This window comes from Canis aureus, chromosome 33 (assembly GCF_053574225.1).
Source record: "Canis aureus isolate CA01 chromosome 33, VMU_Caureus_v.1.0, whole genome shotgun sequence".
In the NCBI taxonomy this organism is placed as follows: Eukaryota; Metazoa; Chordata; class Mammalia; order Carnivora; family Canidae; genus Canis; species Canis aureus.
Window position 1 is genome coordinate 545844 of NC_135643.1, and position 24501 is coordinate 570344.

Genomic DNA, 24501 nt, shown 5'->3' on the forward strand with positions numbered 1-24501 from the left:
ATCAAACGTTTAAAGAAATCATACCTATTCTACTAAAACTGTTTGGTAAGATAGAAAGAGATGGAGTACTTCCAAATTCGTTCTATGAGGCCAGCATCACCTTAATTCCAAAACCAGACAAAGACCCCACCAAAAAGGAGAATTACAGACCAATATCCCTGATGAACATGGATGCAAAAATTCTCAACAAGATACTAGCCAATAGAATCCAACAATACATTAAGAAAATTATTCACCATGACCAAGTAGGATTTATTCCCGGGAAACAAGGCTGGTTCAACACTCGTAAAACAATCAATGTGATTCATCATATCAGCAAGAGAAAAACCAAGAACCATATGATCCTCTCATTAGATGCAGAGAAAGCATTTGACAAAATACAGCATCCATTCCTGATCAAAACTCTTCAGAGTGTAGGGATAGAGGGAACATTCCTCAACATCTTAAAAGCCATCTACGAAAAACCCACAGCAAATATCATTCTCGATGGGGAAGCACTAGGAGCCTTTCCCCTAAGATCAGGAACAAGACAGGGATGTCCACTCTCACTACTGCTATTCAACATAGTACTGGAAGTCCTAGCCTCAGCAATCAGACAACAAAAAGACATTAAAGGCATTCAAATTGGCAAAGAAGAAGTCAAACTCTTCCTCTTCGCCGATGACATGATACTCCACATAGAAAACCCAGAAGCCTCCACCCCAAGGTTGTTAGAACTCATACAGCAATTTGGTAGCGTGGCAGGATACAAAATCAATGCCCAAAAATCAATGGCATTTCTATACACTAACAATGAGACTGAAGAAAGAGAAATTAAGGAGTCAATCCCATTTACAATTGCACCCAAAAGCATAAGATACCTAGGAATAAACCTAACCAAAGAGGTAAAGGATCTATACCCTAAAAACTATAGAACACTTCTGAAAGAAATTGAGGAAGACACAAGAAGATGGAAACATATTCAATGCTCATGGATTGGAAGAATTAATATTGTTAAAATGTTAACGCTACCCAGGGCAATTTACACATTTAATGCAATCCCTATCAAAATACCATGGACTTTCTTCAGAGAGTTAGAACAAATTATTTTAAGATTTGTGTGGAATCAGAAAAGACCCCGAATAGCCAGGGGAATTTTAAAAAAGAAAACCATATCTGGGGGCATCACAATGCCAGATTTCAGGTTGGACTACAAAGCTGTGGTCATCAAGACAGTGTGGTACTGGCACAAAAACAGACACACAGATCAATGGAACAGAATAGACAACCCAGAAGTGGACCCTGAACTTTATGGTCAATATTCGATAAAGCAGGAAAGACTATCCACTGGAAGAAAGACAGTCTCTTCAATAAATGGTGCTGGGAAAATTGGACATCCACATGCAGAAGAATGAAACTAGACCACTCTCTTGCACCATACACAAAGATAAACTCAAAATGGATGAAAGATCTAAATGTGAGACAAGATTCCATCAAAATCCTAGAGGAGAACACAGGCAACATCCGTTTTGAACTCGGCCACAGTAACTTCTTGCAAGATACATCCATGAAGGCAAAAGAAACAAAAGCAAAAATGAACTATTGGGACTTCATCCAGATAAGAAGCTTTTGCACAGCAAAGGATACAGTCAACAAAACTAAAAGACAACCTACAGAATGGGAGAAGATATTTGCAAATGACGTATCAGATAAAGGGCTAGTTTCCAAGATCTATAAAGAACTTATTAAACTCAACACCAAAGAAACAAACAATCCAATCATGAAATGGGCAAAAGACATGAACAGAAATCTCACAGAGGAAGACATAGACATGGCCAACACGCACATGAGAAAATGCTCTGCATCACTTGCCATCAGGGAAATGGAAATCAAAACCCCAATGAGATCCCACCTCACACCAGTGAGAATGGGGAAAATTAACAAGGCAGGAAACCACAAATGTTGGAGAGGATGTGGAGAAAGGGGGACCCTCTTGCACTGTTGGTGGGAATGTGAACTGGTGCAGCCACTCTGGAAAACTGTGTGGAGGTTCCTCAGAGTTAAAAATAGACCTGCCCTATGACCCAGCAATTGCACTGCTGGGGATTTACCCCAAAGATTCAGATGCAATGAAATGCCGGGACACCTGCACCCCGATGTTTCTAGCAGCAATGTCCACAATAGCCAAACTGTGGAAGGAGCCTCGGTGTCCATCGAAAGATGAATGGATAAAGAAGATGTGGTTTATGTATACAATGGAATATTCCTCAGCCATTAGAAACGACAAATACCCACCATTTGCTTCAACATGGATGGAACTGGAGGGTATTATGCTGAGTGAAGTAAGTCAATCGGAGAAGGACAAACAGTGTATGTTCTCATTCATTTGGGGAATATAAATAAGAGTGAAAGGGAATATAAGGGAAGGGAGAAGAAATGTGTGGGAAATATCAGAAAGGGAGACAGAACATGAAGACTCCTAACTCTGGGAAGCGAGCTGGGGGTGGTGGAAGGGGAGGAGTGCGGTGGGTGAGGGTGAATGGGTGAGGGGCACTGAGGGGGGAACTTGACGGGATGAGCACTGGGTGTTATTCTGTATGTTGGTAAATTGAACACCAATTAAAAATAAATTTATTATTAAAAAAAAAAGATTTTATTTATTTATTCATGAGAGATAGAGAGAGAGAGAGGCAGAGACACAGGCAGAGGGAGAAGCAGGCTCCATGCAGGGAGCCCAATGTGGGACTCGATCCCAGGTCTCCAGGATCACACCCTGGGCTGAAGGCGGTGTTAAACCACTGAGCCACCTGGGCTGCCCAAGTTCTTATTTAATATATACATAATGTTATCCTAGTAAATGGGTTCTAGAACCAACCATTTTATAGTCATGTAGACTAATACAGCATAGAAGTAGTCTTAGTTGTATAGCTGAAGGGATATCAAAAGATTCAAGGAAATACAGAATTTCCAAACCAGTAAAAGGTAACTTAGGCGTAGTGACTATTTATTATCTGTTTATTTATTATGTGTCTGACTACAAGTGATTAAAAAAAACAAAAACAAAAACAAATAACCTGTCCCCACAAGTTGGGGAGGGGTATTTTTAAGTATTAACCATGTTACTGGCTTCTTGGTAGATGTTTTACAAGCATTATTTAATCTTTACAATGATGCTCCTAGGTTGGCAAGTTTTTTCAGGGTTTATTCTTCCTTGTTTACTATAAGAATCTTTTTTTTTTTTTTTGCCCTTCTTTTTTTTTTTTTTTTTTTTTTAGAATAAGGATACAATGCTGGAGATGAAGCAGCTAGCTTGCAACCACAAAGACAAAAGGCCTCAAGCCAAGGATAGCTGAGCGGAAAGATTCCAGCTCAGATAACAGATGACATCTTAGAGCTACTCTGTGCCAGTCCTGTTCTTCCTCCCTCCTAATTTAAGATACTCTTGGGTTTCCTGTTGTTGCAGCACATGGTCATTGCAACTGACACAGCAAAGTTAAATCACTTGCCCAAGGCCACACTGTTCAAAAGTGGCAAGACTAGAATGAAAACCCAGGTCTGTCTAGGTTTGCAAACAAAACTTGCCTTTCTGGCCTATGCCATGATGAAGCCCAGGCTTCTCTCTGTGAAACAGAATAAGGATTTCTAGCCTTCCAGAGTGACCCACACACAGGAGAGTACCTATAGTGGCGCCTGTCACAGAGGACAGAGACTCAGTGTTTGCTGAATCAGTAGTTCAAGAATCCAAGCACAACTGTTTTCAATATTTTGCTATGCCGAGCTATTTTAAGTACTGGGGGAAAAAAACTGTTTGTGTGTGTGTAATACTCTAGTGGCAGAGATTAGTCAGCAGTTTCATTGAGTTTCTCAGATCTCTTGCCACTCTACCCCCTTCCTCTTCTTTGCCTCCTCTCCTTCATAGAAACCCTTCTCAGTTTCTCTTTATCAGTCACCTCGCAACCCCAGCTCCCCATCCCATCCCACCCCCAAAAAGAGGGAGAGAGCATACGGATTCCCAGAGAAAGGCTCTGAGCAAAGTGGCTCATTCTGCTGGGGAAGAGAATCCCAAGGGAGAGACCATCCTTCCCGGATTGGCAGGGAAAAATCTAATCTAGGGAGCTGAGCAGCAATCCAGAGGATGAGATTCTAAAAGCTCCAGGCAGGCAAGGGAGCTAACACTGCAAAAAGGCACTGAATCCTTGCCAGGTGTGCAAGGACACAGCAAAGCTTGGAATTGCTCACCTCTATTAAAAGGAAATGTGTTGAATGTGTAGTTTTATTGATTTGTTTTAAAAGGTGTAAAATGTGAACTTTTTAAAAACAAAGATCTTGAAACTTATTATACCATGAAGTAAGTACCAAAATACCAGGATAGTCAGTTTGCTCTGACCCAGATACTAGAACCAGACCTAGATAGCAGGGCCCTCACAGGAAAGAGATTGGCTGAGGCCATTACCTATTAGAACCTTGGACTCTGAGCTATTTACAAGTCACTATTCATATACCTAGGAGAGAGAGAGCAGTTTTTGGACTTGGGTCTGGGGCACTTCAGTCCAATAGGCTGTGGTCCTGCCCTGGAAAAGCCATGTGTGTACAGAGAGTGGTGGGAGAGCAAGCTGCAGCTCTTCTAGCTCTTTATACTACCTACAACTATTGTGGTGTTTATGAGATCCCACCAAGGCAGCATCAGGCAATGGTCAAGCCAAACAGAAGACTTCTCTTCTTTGCCTCTTGGTGCTCATGATCTTAGCTTCCATTTCTCTGCAATAGACAACTGAGCTGCTGGCAGAGAATTATATCCTCACCCAACTCCCTCTTCTTTTCTCAATCTGCCTATTTCAGTGCTGGTCCCTTCAACTAATATCTGCAAGTTACTGAGCCCACCCCAATTACATGTGGTGTATTCATCAACCACAGGCCATTGGCAACTTTATTCAACTTCATTAAAGGGCTGGAATTGGGGAAAGAATGGACTTGGAGGTGTGGGCTAGCTTTGAAAAGTTCTGGTCCAGGTAAGCTAACCATCCTGCTGGCCCGGAGGCCCAATCTGCCTTCACAGACTGTACTCTCATCTCAAGAGACACCCTACAGAGCCCCCTGACATCCCAACCCCTCACACATACTCACTTGGGCCACAGACTCAGGCAAATGAAACAGGTCAGCTGCAATTTGCTCTGGGATCATGGATTGCTGGTGGAGGTGACAGTGACTCCATAATAAACCATCTTAAGCTTCCATGGAATCTTGGCATCAGCCAGTATCGTGAACTTCAAAGGATTTGGTCTAGCTAGAGACTGGGACAGTAAAAACCCATCCTGGCTATTCAAGACCTGCCTGTTCAGCTAGCTGGAAGAGAGGGGGTGTGGTGGGGAGGTCACTGCAAATTTTCCACAGCAGGCAAGAGTGCTGAGTCCTGGATCTGATAAATCTGTCCCTCCATAGTTTTATAAAAAGTCCTTTGGAACTGAAAATGGGATTTCCCAATTTAGATGTTTCCTAAGTAAGGAATTCTCTTTATTGTATTTTCTTAAAAATGAAAACACACTGGACCATAGTTTTTTTTTTTTGTTGTTTTTTTGTTTTGTTTTTAAAGAGTAAAGCTACAGCTTTGCTTGTAGACAGAAATACAATGCAGTGTAAAATAACTTTTATTAAATAATGCAACATGATCTTTTGAACCTTTTGCAAAGCAACAGAACTGAGGTTAGCAATATGCTAGTAGCACTGCTGGAAAAAATATTTTTCAAAAATAAATTGGCAGTCAAGTCCATTAGGGCATACAGTGAGCATCTATTGTTTTTTTCTACCCTGATAAACTTTCCCCTGGCATAGTATTCCAGATTTCCTTTGAATAAAGTCCCTGTTCCCCTGTTCTTATGCCTTACGATTTGAGGTGAACTGAGGACTCTCACTGCTGGTTTTAGAGGTGGGTGTGTGAATCAAGGCCAATCAGTGCATCTCACACACTGGACTACAGGAACTGGCCCAACACATGGGTGCATGACTCAGCCAGATGCAGTGAGTCATGAGAGAGGTTAGGAGTCTTCCTTGATGAACTTGGACCTGGGAAATTATAGGGCTGACAGGCATCTTGCCCCTGTAAGGAGCCAGAGAAAGAAACAGATAAAAACAGCAGAGCCCAGAAAGAGAAAGCCCAGATCCTGGGGACATTGTCTTGATGCCCCAGATCAAGCTATATCTGAAGTAACAGACATTCCAGTAACATCAGCCAATATACTTTCAGTTAAGTACTATCTTTACATGTTTGGTTTTTTTTTTTAATTTTTTTTTTAATTTATTTATGATAGTCACACACAGAGAGAGAGGCAGAGACATAGGCAGAGGGAGAAGCAGGCTCCATGCACTGGGAGCCCGACGTGGGATTTGATCCTGGGTCTCCAAGATCACACCCTGGGCCAAAGGCAGGCGCTAAACCGCTGCACCACCCAGGGATCCCTACATGTTTGGTTTTTAAGAAAATGCTAATACATACCAAAGATGATCTGGCTGTCCATTCTTTTATTGAGTACTTAACTATGTTTCAGGTATTGAAGTGTTTTTTTTTCTTTAAGATTCATGTATTTTAGAGAGAAAAAGCACAGGGGAAAGTGAGTGTGGGGAGGCATAGAGGGAGAGGGAGAGAGAAACTCTAGCAGATCTCAACTGGGCCACGATTTCAGACCCCGAGATCACTACTGGAGCCGAAACCAAGAGTTGGATGCTCAACTGTGCCACCCAGGGGCCCCTCTGGTATTAAATTATTAAGCATGTTAAAGATATTCTCTAATAAAATCCTAACAGCCACCTTTATTTCCTTTCTTAACAGGTAGGGCAGGAATTTGAACCCTAGACTCTAGAGCATGTGAGGCTCCTTGACTATTTTGAGTCCATGCCTTGATCACATTTCACATCCCCTAAGAGAGGTGGCCATCCAAAGTTTTAGCCACTCAATCTTTTTGTTCAAATGAAATCAGCAATGTAAACAAATGAAATCGATAGAATGGAACAGGATGGGGTCCCAGAACCTTCTTTCTTGCACCCTCGTCTCCTTAGGAACTCTTAGGACTCTATTTTTTTTTTCAAGATTTTATTTATTTATTCATGAAGAAAGAGAGGCAGAGACACAGGCAGAGGAAGAAGCAGGCTCCATACAGGGAGCCTGATGTGGAACTTGATTCTGGAACCCTGGGATCATGCCCTGAGCCTAACGCAGACGCTCAACCGCTGAGCTACCCAGGTGTCCCATGAATTCTTAGGACTTTAAAAAAATATTTTGAGGGGCACCTAGGTGGCTCAGTCAGTTAAGCATCTGTCTTGGGGTCAGGTCATGATCCCAGAGTCCTGGGATGGAGCCGCATCAGGCTCCCTGCTGAGCAGAGAGTCTGCTTCACCTTCTCTCTCTGCCCCTCCCCCTGCTTATGCTTGTTCTCTCTCAATAAAGAAATACAATCTTAAAAAAATAAAAAATAAAAACATATTTTGAAAGGCACTTCACAGGACACAATAAGAAAGGTTGAAGATATGTACCACCCTCTATATATTGATGTGGAACAATCTCCAAGATACATTAAATGGAAAAAAGGTATAGGACAGTATATACAATGTGCTACATTTATCTATGTTATTATTATTCTTTTAATTTTTTAAAAGATTTATTTATTCATGAGACACAGAGAGAGAGAGAGGGGCAGAGACACAGGCAGAGGGAGAAGCAGGCTCCACGTGGGGACCCTGGGGTCACACCTTGAGCCAATGGCAGATGCTCAACCGCTGAGCCACCCAGGTGTCCCTTATCTATGTTATTTTTTTAAAAAAAGAGAAAGAGATATTAAATATACATATTTGTATATCTAAAAGGATAAACAAGAACAGTTTACATTGATTTCCTGGGCGGCCACGGAATATACCAGGGGAACTTTTCACTATACACTTTTTGGTACTTTTTATTTTAACCATGTGAATATATTACCTGTCTTAGAAAAAGGAGGAGGAAGGGAAAAAGGAGGAGGAGTGGAGGAGGAGGAGGAGGAGTGGAGGAAAGAGAAGAAAACCATTTCATCAGTGTGAATCTCCAAGCAAGGTAAGCTAGCCATTTGGAGGTTGAGATGGTTCTCCCAGTGGGCTGATATCTAGTCCTAAAAATATAAATTCTTCCTCCCACACAACATTTACTTTTACATATGACTAAACATTAATTATTAAGTTAGTCATTAACGGCCAACAAAATATTCATAAACTAAAATTAGCATGTTAATAAAATTTTCTGAGGACCCCGATGCAGACTCTATTAAGTCCGGCCACCATGCAACGCTTAGCAACGTTGCAGAATTTCTGCTCCCTGCACACAGGCTGAAAGCAGGAATTTCTTCATCTGGGGAGTTCATTCACCCTTTAGAGTTACCAAGTGCCTATTATGTGTTAGACACTGTGCTAAGCACTGAGGATAAAACATTTCACAAAAGGACTAAAATTACGGCCCTTAGGGGCTCCCATTCTGCTGGCAATGAGGAGATAGACAATAAACAAGATAAAGATGTAAAATATATACTATACTCCATTAGTCCTACAATAAACATCTTTTCACATTTTGTGAAACCTGAAATTGGGATGCATCTTGTGGTAGATGCATCAGACAATTGGCACGGTTTAATATTTTTCCTTCTCTGAGGGACACTTAATGGTGTCTTATAGCTGATGAAATATAGGAAAATAACACATATGGGAAAATAATGTATCAGACTGGCAAGTGCTACAGAGAAAAATAAGCAGAGCAGAGGGAGAAGGAGTATGAGGAAACTGTAACTTAAAATAGTCAGGAGAGACCTGGGTAACGCTTGAGTATACCTAATCAAACAGGTGAAGGAGCAAGCCATTCCTCCAGAGAACTGGAGTAGCAAGCATCCCCAATACAGGAAAAGAACAAGGGAAAGAGGGAGTTAAGTTTCAGAAACAAGATGCTAGTGTGCCTGGAGTGGAGGGAATGCAGCAGAAGATGAGGTCAGGGGGATAACAGAGGGGTCAGATTATATAGGGACTTGTAGGCCATATTTCTACCTAGTGCATGATGGTTGCCTTGGGTGCAGAAGAGTCTGGATAGCATAGTATCTAACAGCACAGGCTTTGGAGCCATATCTCAGACTTATGTCCTAGCTCTGCCACTTCCTGGCTGTAGGGTATCAGGCAAATAACGCTCTGCCTGTTTCACCATCTACTATCACTACCCATCTCATAAGGTTGTTGTGAGGATTAAGTAAAGTATTTTATGCAACACACTTTTAATAGACAGAGACTGGTAAATAAGGCACACCACCTATGTATTTGATGTTGTTATTATTATTATTAAAAATTTTATTTATTTATTCATGAGAGACACAGAGAGAGAGGCAGAGACATAGGCAGAGGGAGAAGCAAGCTCCATGCAGGGAGCCCGACGTGGGACTCGATCCGGGGACTCCAGGATCACGCCCTGGGCCGAAGGCAGGCGCTAAACCGCTGAGCCACCCAGGGATCCCTGATTGGTTATGAATTTCAATAGCTGCTTCATCATTAGTAATTTATTTTTCTGTATGTTTGGTTAATGGATAGTAATGCATAATTGTATCAACAATATTTGGGGGCATCTGGCTGGCTAAGTGGGTAGAGTGTGTGACTCTTGATCTCAGGGTCATGACTTGAGCCCCATGTTATGCATAGAGCTGACTTTAAAAAAAAACAAAAACAATGTTTCTGGACACTGATTTTGCAGTCTTTAGAGATCTGTGTATGGTGTATTTCAAATACAAATTTCTAAGCAGGTAACAATACTCCACCACACTACCAACCTTCCAACCAAAACACAATCTTGTGCAATTGTATTTCATTGCTTTGTTGAGTTTGCCACTAGAAAGTAAGAAAGAATGGGGAAAGTGGGCCACTGAAGAGACACTGAAGTAGGGGATTGTGAGGAAGCAATTTTAAAAATGAATTTCAAATTTTGTTAGTTGCTTTGTTATCAGGTTTGGCTTAAAGGGAAATCACTTTTATTCACCCAAGGACACCCAAGCTAAATATTTTTATTACATGTATTATAAGGATTTGTGGCAATTCTTATCCCAGACATTTAGATTTATGAAATTCTGAAGCATAATGGCCTAAGTCAGGTGGTCAGGATTTTTACATGTTTTCTTTTCCTTTATTTAAAGAAACGGTTTGTGAACATCTATCGTATTAAAGGAATTCTACTAAATGATTAAAAGGTACAAACAGGCACAAGACATGGTCCCTGACTTCTCTCTATAAAACTAGTGAAAGTTGGGATCCCTGGATGGCGCAGCGGTTTGGCGCCTGCCTTTGGCCCAGGGCGCGATCCTGGAGACCTGGGATCAAGTCCCGCATCAGGGTCCCGGTGCATGGAGCCTGCTTCTCCCTCTGCCTATGTCTCTGCCTCTCTCTCTCTCTCTCTGTGACTATCATAAAAAAAAAAAAAAAAAATTAGTGAAAGTACATTCACTTGTAACTCTCTTTCTCTTAAATAACGAGTCCATTTCATGGCTATTCCTTAGTCATGATGCCTCTGCTCCTCTTTCAGACCCCAAATGAGGGACAAAGTAGCCATTGAACCCTCTGCTTCCTCTTGAGACTGGAAGTGGTGAGCAGCTCCACCCCTTGCCAGACACCAAGAGAGGCAAGACTATGAGGTCAGGGTGGCGGGGGTGGGGGGTTTGAGGGCTCTATCTTCACCTTCTCTGGACTCAACTGTCCATCCCTCCTGTCCACAGTCCTTCCTGCCAGGGGGATGCTGTTAGGGAAGAAAACAGGTCAACTGGAAGGAAAATTCATATGCTGTTACTGACCTACTCACCAGTTTAAAACAAAGCAGGGCACTTTGACCAGGTTGGTGCCTTAAAGGAATTTATTTAGCTAAAATGTCAGGCACTATTTTTGTTTGTTTGCTTTATTAGGAAAGAATACACATAGGGATGCCTGGGTGGCTCAGCAGTTGAGCGGCTGCCTTTGGCCCAGGACGTGATCCTGGAATCTTGGGATCGATTGAGTACTGCATCAGGCTCTGTTCACGGAGCCTGCTTCTCCCTCTGCCTGTGTCTCTGCCTCTCTCTGTGTGTCTCTCATGAATAAATAGATCCTTTAAAAAAAAAAAAAAAAAAGGAAAGAATCCATGTAGTAGAAATCCATGAGCCCCAATGCAGATGATGGGGATTGAGTGAGGCACAGGAGGAAGGTGAGAAGCTCATCAGGAAGGGGTGGGGCTTAGGGACTGAGTGATTCTTTACAAACATTACTTGGTAATAACAATGCTGAGTGTTTATTGGTCACTTTTTTAAGGTTGCAACAAATACCCCCATGGAAAATGTCTGAATTAAATGTCAAGTGTCCAGTTTTAAAGCAGAAGACAATGCTTAGAGCACAGGATTTGGGGCAGTATGATCCCAACCATTCTCCAAGTCACCCATGCTTAATTAATACCTTGGCAGTAGGAAAGGAACTTTCACTAGAGCCTCGGTGATATATGTTATCTACAATTCCACCCCAGAGATGAAAAAAGGACCCTCCTCCTCAGCAAAATATTCAAATATACACAATGTCTTCTTCATTTATCCATCAATATCACCTTTTATGCCAGCGCCAAAATATGAAGATACAAAAATGAATAAATAACATAGTCCTGCCCTTAAACAGTAGGCTTCACAAGCATTTATTGAGTGCTTTCCACATACTAACAACTGCAAAGTGGTAGCATAGACACAGGTACCTGAATTTCAGGGAAAGCTTTCAGATGGTGCCAGAGTTAAATCTTAAGGAATCAGTAGGAGTTTCCTTGATGAGGAGGTGGGAGGGGAAGGGCATATCCCGGCAAAATTCCAGAGTACGTGGGGGAGGCAGGAGCTGGAAAGATAGGAGCCAGAACATAACAGGTCTGTATACCAAGCTACAGAGACTAGATTTTATTATGGAGCAGATGGACAACCACGGGAAGATTTTAAGAAGAGTACCTACATGGACAGATGTTTTGTCATTGTTAGGCTCATCCAAGGGTGACTGGACTGGAGGCTGGACTGGACAGAAGCCAGGGCTTGAATGCAGACAAACTAGTTAGGAAGCTACTGCTATAATCTTGGTGAAAAATTATGAGAACATAAACTATGTCAAAGGCAGCAAGGATGAAGAGCATAGGACCTGTTTGAGAAATATTCTATAAATAGAAATTAAAGAGCTTGAATACTGGACAGGTGGGTGAGAAATCCAGAACATAAGATTCCCCCCAGTGTCCTCCTTCTAGCTTAGGCAATTATTTGGCTAGTGGTACTGTTGAGACTGGTAAGGCACAAAGAAGCATAGTGATTTCTCTTTTTTATTTCCCCCCTTTAATGTAGGCTGGGGAAGATGATGAGTTCAATTTTAAATGCTGAATTCGGGACCTGTAGGGGATCCAAGTGAAGAGGTGTATGGATCAGTAGGCTAACTCGACCCTGCGCTCAAGACATTTACAAGGCTACTCCAGAAGCAGGTGTAGCCACCTGGGCAATCTCATTTCCAAAGGGGCAGGGCATACCATTTTGAAAAAAAAAAAAAAAAAAAAAAGACATTTTTCATGTTTAAAAAAAAAAAACACTGAAAATGCAGGGGTTGCGAAGTAATAACGAAATATTACGTAATTAGCTGCCAAAATGACACTACAGATCAATGCGTTTTCTCTCATAAACTAAGCGCAGGGCTCGATCGGTTTCAACTTCGCACCATTGGAGAACAGCGGAGTACCTGGTGTTCAGATCCAGGAATCCCTTTTGTAACAGGTCTGGAGAGCAAGGACTGGAAAATGCGCCCTCCGGTGGCAACGGAATGAGGGGGCTCTAGCACCCTTTTTACCGCTAAACAAAGCCCGGTAAAGAAATGCGATTTACGAGGCTCAGAAGGCCCTAAGGCTCGCATCGCGGGACCGCAAGGCCCAACGAGCCCTCCCAGGGCCGGGCCCCTTACCTGTAACGTCGGCCGAAGGACAATTCCGCTGTCGACCCAACAGAGTAGGACCCCAGATTCGACAGCTGGCGGCGAGGCCCCTTCGGCGACAGCCAAGCTCCCCGCAAGCCAAGACCCGCCACCCGGATCCCCCACGGCTGCGGGGCCGCGCTTGGACCGCGTGGGCGGCGGGGCCGGCGGGACCGACCGGCGGGGGGCGGGGCAGGGGGCGTGTCCGCCCAGGGAGGCGGGGCATGCGCAGTGGGCGGGCTTGGATGCGCGCTACGGGCCCCCCGTCGCCTCCGTCCCCCTTTGGCCTGCGCCCGTCGGGCCGCCACGTAATGCCACGTCCCCGCGCACGCGCACTTAGACTGGCGGCGGCGGCTGTTTCCGGGCTTAGGAGGCTGGAGCGGCCCCTGGGTGCGAGGCGTTGGTGGCCGCGCCGGCGAGTGCGGGGAGCGGGCCTAGGGGCCGGGCCCTGCCGAGGGCAGGGAAAGTCGCCGTTTCTTTCCCGGCGGGGCCTGCGGAGCCGGTGGCTGAGCGAAAGATGAACTTCCTCCGCGGTGTAATGGGCGGTCAGAGCGCCGGGCCCCAGCACACAGAGGCCGAGACGGTGAGAGGAGCGCGATGGGCCCGGGACTGGGGAAGGGTTCGGACGACTCGGGGCCCGGGAGGTGACCTCCGTGCCCCACCACGGGCCGGGAGTCCACGCGCCCGCCTCTCCCTTTGCCTCCCTTTCTCTCCTGGGACCCCCGCGCCATTCCTGACGCCCCCAGCACAGCCCCCTGCGCGGCGTTTCGGCCCGGGTGGCCGCGGCCGCGCCCCGCAGCTCTACAGGGTGGGGGTGGGGGTGGGGGGGCCCGCCCGGGAAGGGCTCGACCTGTCTCCTGCGCCCCTCGGGGCCGCGCGGGCCTTTGCCCCCTTCCGCCTGTCTCCAGAGGCCGAGAGGAACCTAAGGTCCTACTCCCTCCGTCGCAGCCTGCAGTGGGTCATGGGGGAAGGTGGCAAGAAGGGTTAAAACCCAGCTGTTGACGAAAGCATGTGGCTAAGAATGAAATGATAGTTTGGGGGCACGAAGCCACCTGCTCCCGTCCCTTCAACTGGAGGGAAATCGTTCTGCCAGGTGTCACCAGTTCAGGCCTCGTTTTTCGGGCTCCCCCAGCTATACTCGCTTGGACTTGGAGGTCTATTTCGCGCTCAAACTGCTTTGGGACTCATCCCTAACTTTCCCTTCTACTCACCCGATTCAGAAGTCTGAACCCTTCCTCGGTAACACGATTTGCAGCGTCACGTTAAAAACCTGTTCGCCACGGAAAACAGTATTTGATAGTTGGTTCAGCGTTTAGGTTTAAGATAAATTTATTTTGAAGTTCGGTTAGTTTCTATTAGAAATGAGTGCATGTGACATTTTAAAAATAAGCTAATTGAGAATGATTTCAGATATACAGGAAAGTGACCAAGCATGACATTTTAAAGGTAAACTTTGGGGAGTAGTCATAGACATAATTGGGATGTCTGTGAACATAGATCCTACGTTCTGTGTTACTGGGATTTTGAAAGATAATAATAGCTTTCATTTGTCAAGCTCTTATCTTGAAGTAGGTACTATGCTGAGTTCTTTATAGTGCACATTCTCCATTAATCTAACCACCCTGCCAGATAGATGGTAGTATCTTCACTTTACAAATGAAGAAATGTGGTTTAGAGAGGTGAAGTGACTTGACCAATGTCACGCTACTAGTAGTAGCAAAGCCAGGATTCAAATATGGTTTCCCTTCTTAGCCTAGGTCTTCTTGCTGATGCTCATATTTTAATACTTACCCGGGAATTTTGGAAAATTACGAGTATCAAAATCAACCTCACAGATCTGAATTAGAACTGTTTACAGCAGAAGTTGAAAGCTGATGAATCTCTTCCTTTATTTGAAAATTGGGAGATTTCATGTCCATGTCCACACGCACACACACACAGACATACACGACTGATATTTGGCTTCTTTCGTCTGCTTCCACATGGCTACAAGGCACCCGAGCTGCCTTGTTATAAGACTGTTGCTCTCTCCAGATCACCAGAGTCACAGCCCACCTCTTCAGCTTTTGTTCATTTATTTAATTTCTGATATTTTCCGTTTGATGCATCAAGTATAGTATATTAGAGCTCGCTTTGGATTTAGGCTTTAATTTGAATCCTTGTCTTCCACCTCTAATTTGATTGGACCTGGCAAGAGATGGATAATACCCTGTGAGTAAAGTAAGGGAACCACTTGCTTTTATGGGTGTAAATAAGGATTAAGTGAAATAAGAAATAGAGCCTGGCACTTAGTATGTGCTCAGTAAAGGGTAGTTTTTAATAAAAAAAAAAAATGTAATACATGATTTTAGAGGAAGACTATCTTTTTCTTTTTTTTTTTTTAATAGTTGGCCTTGTCACAACGACTTCTGTAGAAAAGATGGTATATAATTGAATATAGGATTTTAAAGCTGGAAGGTCCTTTGCAGATCATCCAGGTTGAACCCCCCCCCCCCCACCTCGTTTTACGTTAGGAAACTAAGGCACAAAGCACTGAAGCGACTTGCACAGTATTACAGAGCTGAGACTAGAATACTGATCTTGCCATAGTGAGTGAAACAACATAAATTTTACATTGTGATTTCTCTTTTTTCTTAAGATTTTATTTTTAGGGCAGCCCCCGTGGCTCAGCGGTTTAGTGCCCCTTCAGCCCAGGGCCTGATCCTGGGGACCTGGGATCGAGTCCCACGTCTGGCTCCCTGCATGGAGCCTGCTTCTCCCTCTGCCTGTGTCTCTCTGCCTCTCTCTGTGTGTGTCTGACATGAATAAATAAAAATAAAATCTTTTATTTTATTTATTTTATTTTATTATTTATTTATTTATTTATTTGAGACACAGAGAGAGGCCGGGACCCGGGATCTCACCCTGAGCTGAAGGCAGAGGCTTAACTGCTGAGCCACCCAGGCATCCCTACATTGTGATTTCAAAATGAAGCTTGATTATCACTCGTGTATGTTGTTTGTGTAAAGTGAAAGGAAAGTGAGGATCCTTGTTCTTACTTTGAGGAGTATACTCAAAATTGGAAAAGTAATTTGTCTTATGAAGAGAATTAATAGTTTATTCCAAGTTGCAGTATGGATAAAATGTTTCACCATCTTGTTCCATTGGGAAATATAACAGGTGAAAGGGGTCATGGGTCACTAATTTGAAAGTATTTAGGACATCAGTAAAATGAGTGGTACAATTTTAGATATTTTAATTGGTGATTTGATCTCATCTGGATATTCCAAGTTGCTATAATTGGCAACCTCTAACTGATACATTATTGTTTAGTATTTTATAATTTTTTTCATTTCTGTGAAATTAAATTCTTTTCATGGTGGTTTTCCATCTTTCGTGCTTTTCTCCAGAAAGCCTCTTTGTCTAAGATCTATGTGTCCTTTATTTTACTTTATTTTTTTATATCTTGTTTATTTATTATTAAAGATTTAAAACATTTTTGAGTAATCTATACACCCAACATGGGGCTCCAACTTATAACCCTGAGATCAAAAGTTGCATGCTCTAGTAACTGAGCCAGTCAGACACCCCTAAAGTCCATCAGTCCTTTAAATTTTTTTTAATAAATTTATTTTTTATTGGTGTTCAATTTGTCAACATACAGAATAACACTCAGTGCTCATCCCGTCAAGTGCCCACCTCAGTGCCCGCCACCCAGTCACCCCCACCCCCCTAAATTTTTTTTTTGAGAGTATGTGAAAGCATGTGGTAGGTGGTGGGTGGCGTGGGGAGTTGGCAGAGGGTAAGAGAGAGAAAATCCTAAACAGTCTCCACAATAAAGTGCAGAGCTTGATGTAGGCTTGATCTCAGGTCCCTGAGATCATGACCTGAGATGAAATCAAGAGTCAGATGCTTAACCAGCTGAGCCACTCAGGTGCCCATAACTGTCCTTTAAATCCACCCTTATTTTTCCCCTCCACCAAACTGCAGATAATCTTTCCCCTCTGAGCAATCTTCACATTTTAACTAGATTGTGTATTTCTTAAGCTTTCTACCATTTGTATACGTTTCATTTCTTCTAGACTCTTAAATGTCTTTAAGGAAGAGTTTGTAAGTATTTTAATCTTTTTTTTTTTTAAGATTTTATTTATTTATTCATGAGAGACACAGAAAGAGAGGCAGAGACACAGGGAGAGGGAGAAGCAGGCTCCATGCAGGGAGCCCGATGTGGGACTCGATCCCAGCACCGCAGGATCACACTCTGAGCAGACGCTGAACTGCTGACCCACCCAGGGATCCCCATCTTTATTTTTCCATAGTAGTAGATATTCAGTAAGTATTTGTGTGATGAATTATAGGGGCACCTGGGTGGCTCAGTTAATCATGCAGCTCTTGATTTCAGCTCAGGTCGCGATCTCAGGATCGTGAGATAGAGCCCCGCATTGGGCTCCATGCTCAGTAAGGAGTCTGCCTGAGATTTTTTCCCCCCTCTCCTTTTGCTACTCGTTCTTTTCTCTCTCTCTGTCTCTAAAATGAATGAGTGAATGAATAAATTACAGTGTTATAAGAAAGAAATCCCAGATCTATAGTCCTAGCAGCTCACAACTTACTAGGTGCTAAAACAGTACTTTTAATTTTATTTTTTTTAAGATTTCATTTATTTATTCATGAGAGACACACACACACAGAGGCAGACACAGGCAGGGGGAGAAGCAGGCTTCATGCAGGGAGCCTGACACAGGACTCCATCCCTGGACTCCAGGATCACACCCTGGGTGGAAGGCAGGCACTAAACCGCTGAGCCACCCAGGGATTCGTTAAACAGTACTTTTTAAAGACTCTAGGAATCAAAGTTCTAGAATGATTGATGTCCATTTTGTCAAACTTTTTACTGAAGAGATTTTTCAACTTTACTGTGCTTTTACAGCTTTCCTGTTTTCACTTTAGTGAACTTAAGGATCTTCTAAGTGTATTAGAGTTATATTATTGACTTTCTTTGTAAAGATTTTATTTTTAAATATCTATACCCAACCTGGGGCTCAAGCTTTTAACCCTGAAATCAAGAGTTGCATGCTTTACCAACTGAGCCAGCCAGGTGCCCTTATTATTGATTTTATAGTACTTAACTTTTCATACTGTCAGTTAAGAGTAACTTTTGATATGTATTAGGATGTTCTCTAGAGACTAAGTAGTAAATACTTGTATTTGTATCATATGATAATGAATAATTCTATAAAGTTATGAATATCTTAAGTATAGAATTTTATCCTCACTACACTGCATATTTTTGAGTCAAATACTTTTTTTTTAAGTTTTATTTAAGTAATGTCTACATCCATTGTGGGGCTTGAACTCATGACCCTGAGATCAAGAGTTCGCATGCTTTTCCAGTTGAGCCAGCCAGGTGTTCCTTAAAGTCGAATACTTTTAAATTTGATTTCGCTTTTCTGCTTCAGAGAAAGGCACTGATTTCTGGTGACTAGAGGCCTCCTTAGTCTGGGCATACTAGGTTGGGTGCAAATAAACACTAATTATTATTATTATTATTTTTAAAGATTTTATTTATTTATTCATGAGAGAGAGAGAGAGAGAGAGAGAGAGAAGCAGAGACACAGGCAGAGGGAGAAGCAAACTCCATGCAGGGAGCCCAGCGTGGGACTTGATCCCGGGTCTCCAGGATCAGGCCCTGGGCTGAAGGCGGCGCTAAACCGCTGAGCCACCCTGCTGCCCAATAAACACTGATTATACTAAAAATCCTTAGTTTTTTAATGCTCATACATATTTAATTTTCCATCTACCTTTCAACTAATAACTTTTTATTTTTTTTAAAGCTCGTTTCTTAAAAATCAAAGCATTTGATGGTAAATCATAGGGGGTTTCTTTTCTCAAGTTGTATCCAAGGCATGAAAGTTGCTTAAGTCCAGAAAAAGTGTGTGGAATTACTATACTGATAAATTGTATCTATTTACTTACTTACTTATTTATTTATTTATTTTTAAGTAATCTCCAGGTCATACCTGGAGTTTGAACTCACGACCCCAAATCAGGAGTCCCATGCTGCACTGACTGAGCCAGCCAGGTACCCTGAAGTCATATTTTTTTAGATCAAACTTTGATCAGCTGGCTTAAAAAGCAAAAGGGCTAACAATATAGAGACAGCTGTACTTTCTTATAATAAAAATTGTTATTAAGGCATATGTGCTTAAATTTAGACATAGTGTTGGTTTAGTCAAGCATATTTTATACCACTTTACTATAAATGTATAGTCCTGTAGTCCAAAAGTCCTGTTTGGGTTCGAATTTCATATTCTACATTAATAACCAGGTCACTGACTCTTGGTTCTCTTGCAATAACAGTGTCAGATAAAACCGTAATGATGATTTGTGTTTTGATCACTTCTGTATCCAACTAACGATGTCTCACATTCTTTTAAAGTAGTATCTAGGGATCCCTGGGTGGCACAGCGGTTTAGCGCCTGCCTTTGGCCCAGGGCGCGATCCTGGAGACCCGGGATCGAATCCCACGTCAGGCTCCCGGTGCATGGAGCCTGCTTCTCCCTCTGCCTGTGTCTCTGCCTCTCCTTCTGCCTGTGTCTCTGCGTCTCTCTCTCTGTGTGACTATCATAAATAAATAAAAATTAAAAAAAAATAAATTAAGTAGTATAGTATCTATTGAAAATTGCATGGCTTTTTTGAAGGTTAATATATATAGATTGTTAAGGGCAATTTTAGAATCACACACGCACCTGTCCAAGGTATGTTCCAAAAAACACGAGTGGATGTACTTAAATTTGTTCCCAAAGAAGCATGCTGTGTGATGATCAAAAACAAAACAAAAAAATCTAATATTTATACAAGGTTTATTAAGCAGCTTATAATATTTTCAAGATGGGAACTCCTGAGTGGCTCAGCAGTTGAGGTGAGGATCTGCCTTTGGCTCAGGGCATGATCCTGGGGTCCCGGGATCAAGTCTCAGGTCGAGCTTTCTGCAGGGAGCCTGCTTCTCCCTCTTCCTGTGTCTCTGCCTCTCTCTCTGTGTCTGTCATGAATAAATAAATAAAATCTTAAAAAAATATATTTTCAAGATGGAGATATAAAGTAATTTGTGTTTACCAATTTTATTTGACCAGATCCCTTTTTTCCTCAAGAAACCTTGTAGAAAAAAAAAAAAAAAAAAAAAAGAAACCTTGTAGATCTGAGTGTTCTAAAGAACATAAAATAAGTTCTGGTGCTTTATGGTTTGATGGTTAATTGTAATCACTCTTGAATCTAATTATCTTTTAGGAGAGAATAGAAGTATTTCTTGTGGGGATCCCTGGGTGGCGCAGCAGTTTGGCGCCTGCCTTTGGCTCAGGGCGCGATCCTGGAGACCCGGGATCGAATCCCACGTCGGGCTCCCGGTGCATGGAGCCTGCTTCTCCCTCTGCCTGTGTCTCTGCCTCATTCTCTCTCTCTCTCTGTGACTATCACAAATAAATAAAAATTTAAAAAAAAGAAGTATTTCTTGTGTAAATTTGCTGATAGCAAGTACCATTTTTCTCTCCTTACATATTTACCATCTATTGTTTATACTGCATTGCTTTTTTTTGTCTTTTGTGGAAATTATAGAAAAGGCCTGCTTATATTTTTGTACCTCAGGCAGAAATGCTATAAACATTTTTGTATAAAAATTGTACCATTAATTTGAAAACTTTTGTCATGCTAAGACTTAGAGATACCAGCATTTGTGTTAGGTTAGTTGGTAGACAAGTTTTGTAATGATGCCTTGCTTGGAAAGAATGTTCTTTTGGAAAACGGTCATTTCTTAGAGAAAATGTGGAGAATAAATGAAGCAGCATATTACCTTGGCTGACTTACTGTTAACTGTAATGGAAATAGACTGTGTTAGATTCATTGGATTTATTTTGCAAAGAGACTGGTGTTTGTAATGGTCCCACTTTTTTTTTTTTTTTTTAGATCATATTTAGGTCATCAAGATAAGACTGACCTTTGCTTTTTTTGGTAAAATTTTCTGAGCTATTCAATTCAATTAGATTTCAATTCAATTTAAAATAAATTTCTGGTTCTTTTTGTGTTCTAAAACACTAATATTTTTTTGTTCCATAAAACAATGTAAATGAATTGATTTTTGGTTAACATGAATTATTTTAGTCCTACAGTTGTCATGGTTGGGTAAGTTCTTTCCAGGAGAGCTATAACTATGTTTTAAGCTTCATGACAGTTATATGATCAAATGTGTTGGTATTAGATGCTTGATAAATACTTATTGAATAAATGACTGAATGGTTGAATTAGATTTTTGTAATTGGCATTCCTGTTCTTCATTTTTGCGTGTCAGTTAAATACTGAATACCTAAAAAAAAAACTAGGGGTTTCTATTAGCAATTGTCAGGAAATACATTATGTCAGTGTCTTTAAATTGTAAATGTACCTTCAGCATGCTAGTTTTATGTCGCTTTCCTTTTTTTTCCTTTTCAGTGGTTTTTCATTTTTCCATTCCTTATCTCACTTTTTCCTTTCCTAGTCACTCATATTCCCATTGCTTCTTTTTTGGTCTCCTTTATGTATATCTGAAGAGAATAAATGGAACTATTGGTTAATAAAGCAGATATTAAATTCACATTGTTAGGTTGTCATTCTGATTATGCTCCATTTACCAATTGTTAGTGGGATGGTTTGTCCTTTTCAAATTTTTTTTGTTAAGTGGAATTGTGAATCTCACATGGTTATTACTGAAAACAAGGAAGAATTCTTTTTTTAAGATTTTATTTATTTATTCATGAGACACACAGAGATTGAGAAAGAGAGGCAGAGACACAGGCAGAGGGAGAAGCAGGCTCCATGTCGGGAGCCCAATGTGGGACTCGATCCCGGGACTCCAGGACCACGCCCCGGGTCGAAGGCAGGTGCCAAACCGCTGAGCCATCCAGGGATCCCCTCAAGGAAGAATTCTGATACATAATTCTCTCATTGAGTTGCATTGTTATACATATTATTTTATTAATTAGCTTTTTAATTTTTTCATGACACAAAATGGCAAGTAATACTAGTAAAGTTTAAGGCCCCTTTGACTACCATCTTTAATTTCAGTTTCTTTCCAGAAATAACCATGATTTTTTTTAAGACTTATTTATTTGAGAGAGAGCGAGTGAACTTGTGTGAGCCGGAAGTAGGGGGAGAGGGAGAGGAAGTCCCAAGCAGTCTCCATGCTGAGCAGGAGCCCATCGTGGGGGTCAGTCTCACAACCATGAGATCACGTCCTGAGCTGAGACCAAGAGTTGGACCTTCAACCAGCTGTGGCACCCAGGTGCCCTCAGAAATAACTGTGATTCTTAATGTGATATAAATCCTTCCAGAGTTTTATGAGTAATTCTGCATTTGTACAATATAGAATTATATATTTGTATGAACTTATCTTTTTTCATAAATGATATACTATTTATAGCGTTTTGCAGCTTATTTTTTTCATTGATATGTCTTAGAGATCTTTGCATATTAAAAGTCACTTTTTAAGAAAAAATATTTTATTTATTCATTCATGAGAGACATGGCAGGGGGTGGGGGGGGCAGAGACACAGGCAGAGGGAGAAGTAGGCTCCCTCCAGGGAGCCTGATGTAGGACTCAATCCCAGGATCATGACCTGAGCCAGATGCTTAACCACTGAGCCACCCAGGTGTCCCTGGAAATTTCTTTAAATGTTTACTGTTTATTTACTGAAGCAATAGTGAAAACATGCTTATTATAAATAATTCATATCAGTATGTAGTCTAAAATTGCCTCTTCCTTCTTCCCTTCATAGTCTCTTTTCCCATTACTGGGGGTAATCACTAGTGAAGTTTGGCATCCAAACTTCCAGAATGTTTTCTTTGCAATTACCAGTATGTTCATTATACAAATGAATTTCTTTTTTAAGATTTTTGGTTTTTTAAAAAATTTAATAGAGGTGCCTTGGTGTGTCTGTCAGTTAAGTGGCTGACTCGGTTTTGGCTCCTGTCATGATCTGAGGGTCCTTGAGCCCTAGGTCAGACTCTGTGCTCAGTGGGGAGTCTACTTGAGATCCTCTCTGTCTCCCTGTGCCCCCCCCCATAAGTAAATAAATCTTTTAGAAAATTTAATGATAGGTATTAGGACCTTTCTTTTATTTCTTTTTCTATCTTTCTTTCAAGATTTTATTTATTTGTTCATGAGAGACACAGAGAGAGGCAGAGACACAGGCAGAGGGAGCAGCAGGCTCCCTGCAAGGAACCTGATGTGGGACTCCATGCCAGGACCTCAGGATCACGCCCTGAGTGGAAGGCAGATGCTCAGCCACCCAGGTGTCCCGGTATTAGGATTTTTCTATTCACTAATTAGTAAACAGATTTTTCCCCACACAATTTTAAAAATTTCTTTGTTTGAAGCAAATGGGCTAAAGTATCTTCTTTTGTTGTTACCAGTTTTCTGTTCTGTGACCTTAACATGTCTTGGCTATATTTATATCTCTCTACTCAGGCAGTGAAATTCAGGAAGGTTACTTGTTTCAAGGGTATAGAATGGTCACCTGAAATGTGCCTTGGTAGTCTGCTGAGATAATACTGTTTTGGTAAAAAACCTAGTGACAAACATTTCTGACTTTTTTTTTTTTAAGACTTTATTTATTTATTCATGAGAGACACAGAGAGAGAGGCAGAGATACAGGAAGAGGGAGAAGCAGGCTCCATGCAGGGAGCCGATGTAAAACTTGATCCTGGGACTCCAGGATCACTCCCTGGGCCAAGGGCAGATACTCAATCACTGAGCCACCCAGGCATCCGCATTTCTGACTTTTTAACAAAGTAGACTGGATTAATTTCTTTTGTATTGTAAGTCACTCTTTAGATCAATAATTACAGCAAAATGTTAATTTTTAGATAAGAAGATGGTATTATAATATGTGGGATTTAAACCTTTTACTTCCTTTCCAGCTCTCCCATCATGTTGATGAGAGTGTTGCGTAGTACTCAGACAAGAGTTTGTGACTTCAAACCCAGTTAATTTATGAATTTTGCTTCAAACTACAAGTTGGCTTCTTTGGTTGGTTTCTGAGATAGTGAGTTGGTAGTAACAAAGTCCCTCACCTCAGGATCCCATTTGAGACAGTGAATAAATTTATCCTTTAAAATACTGCCTTTTTCTCTTCTGATGGTAGTAACATAAATATTCACTCTGCTTCCCTACTTTGTTCTTGTTACGCATTACCCACACTTCGGACTATATCCAAATCAGTGATTGACTTGAGGCCCTCTGACCAACTAGGTTATGTAAAGTACTCTCCACCTAATCACTATCTCATATTCCTGATATTTCCTTTGTCATGCCTATTACTTTCTCTTTTTATCTTTCTAGTCTTTATTTTGTAGTCTCCTTGTCTTTATCTTTTCATTAGAATAGATACCTTCCATAGTGGCTTACTGGCTATTGCCCCAGAGTAGAATTTTGCAGTGCCTTGCAAAATGTTAAGCACTTTAATAATATTTCTCAATATTTAATAATATTTCAGCTGTCGGTGGTTAAAGACCAGTTGCTTTAGTTGTTTTTTTATG

At 41.7% G+C, this 24501-nt stretch overlaps 1 protein-coding gene and 2 long non-coding RNA genes across 6 annotated transcripts in view; 1 reads left to right on the top strand and 2 right to left on the bottom strand.

Moving 5' to 3' along the window:
* LOC144304076 (uncharacterized) overlaps nucleotides 1-13238 on the bottom strand; it is a 47031-nt gene extending 33793 nt beyond the window's left edge. Inside the window, exons 1-2 of the long non-coding RNA XR_013371060.1 lie at nucleotides 12952-13238; nucleotides 11726-11859 (exon numbers count right to left, since the gene is read on the bottom strand). This is a non-coding gene — a long non-coding RNA (uncharacterized LOC144304076). The remainder of the gene's footprint in view (nucleotides 1-11725; nucleotides 11860-12951) is intronic.
* Nucleotides 13239-13296: 58 nt separating this feature from the next.
* The window catches only part of USO1 (USO1 vesicle transport factor), an 89970-nt gene continuing 78765 nt past the window's right edge, over nucleotides 13297-24501 (top strand). For both annotated transcript variants that reach the window (XM_077882504.1, XM_077882505.1), the window contains exon 1: nucleotides 13297-13543. In XM_077882504.1, the coding sequence (XP_077738630.1) occupies nucleotides 13478-13543 (66 nt within the window). In that variant the 5' untranslated portion in view covers nucleotides 13297-13477. The remainder of the gene's footprint in view (nucleotides 13544-24501) is intronic.
* The window catches only part of LOC144304077 (uncharacterized), a 59079-nt gene continuing 49402 nt past the window's right edge, over nucleotides 14825-24501 (bottom strand). Inside the window, exons 3-5 of one of the 3 annotated variants that reach the window (XR_013371065.1) lie at nucleotides 21371-21509; nucleotides 19686-19978; nucleotides 14825-15147 (exon numbers count right to left, since the gene is read on the bottom strand). This is a non-coding gene — a long non-coding RNA (uncharacterized LOC144304077). The remainder of the gene's footprint in view (nucleotides 15148-19685; nucleotides 19979-21370; nucleotides 21510-24501) is intronic. The other 2 variants (XR_013371064.1, XR_013371063.1) reach the window with 2 other exon arrangements.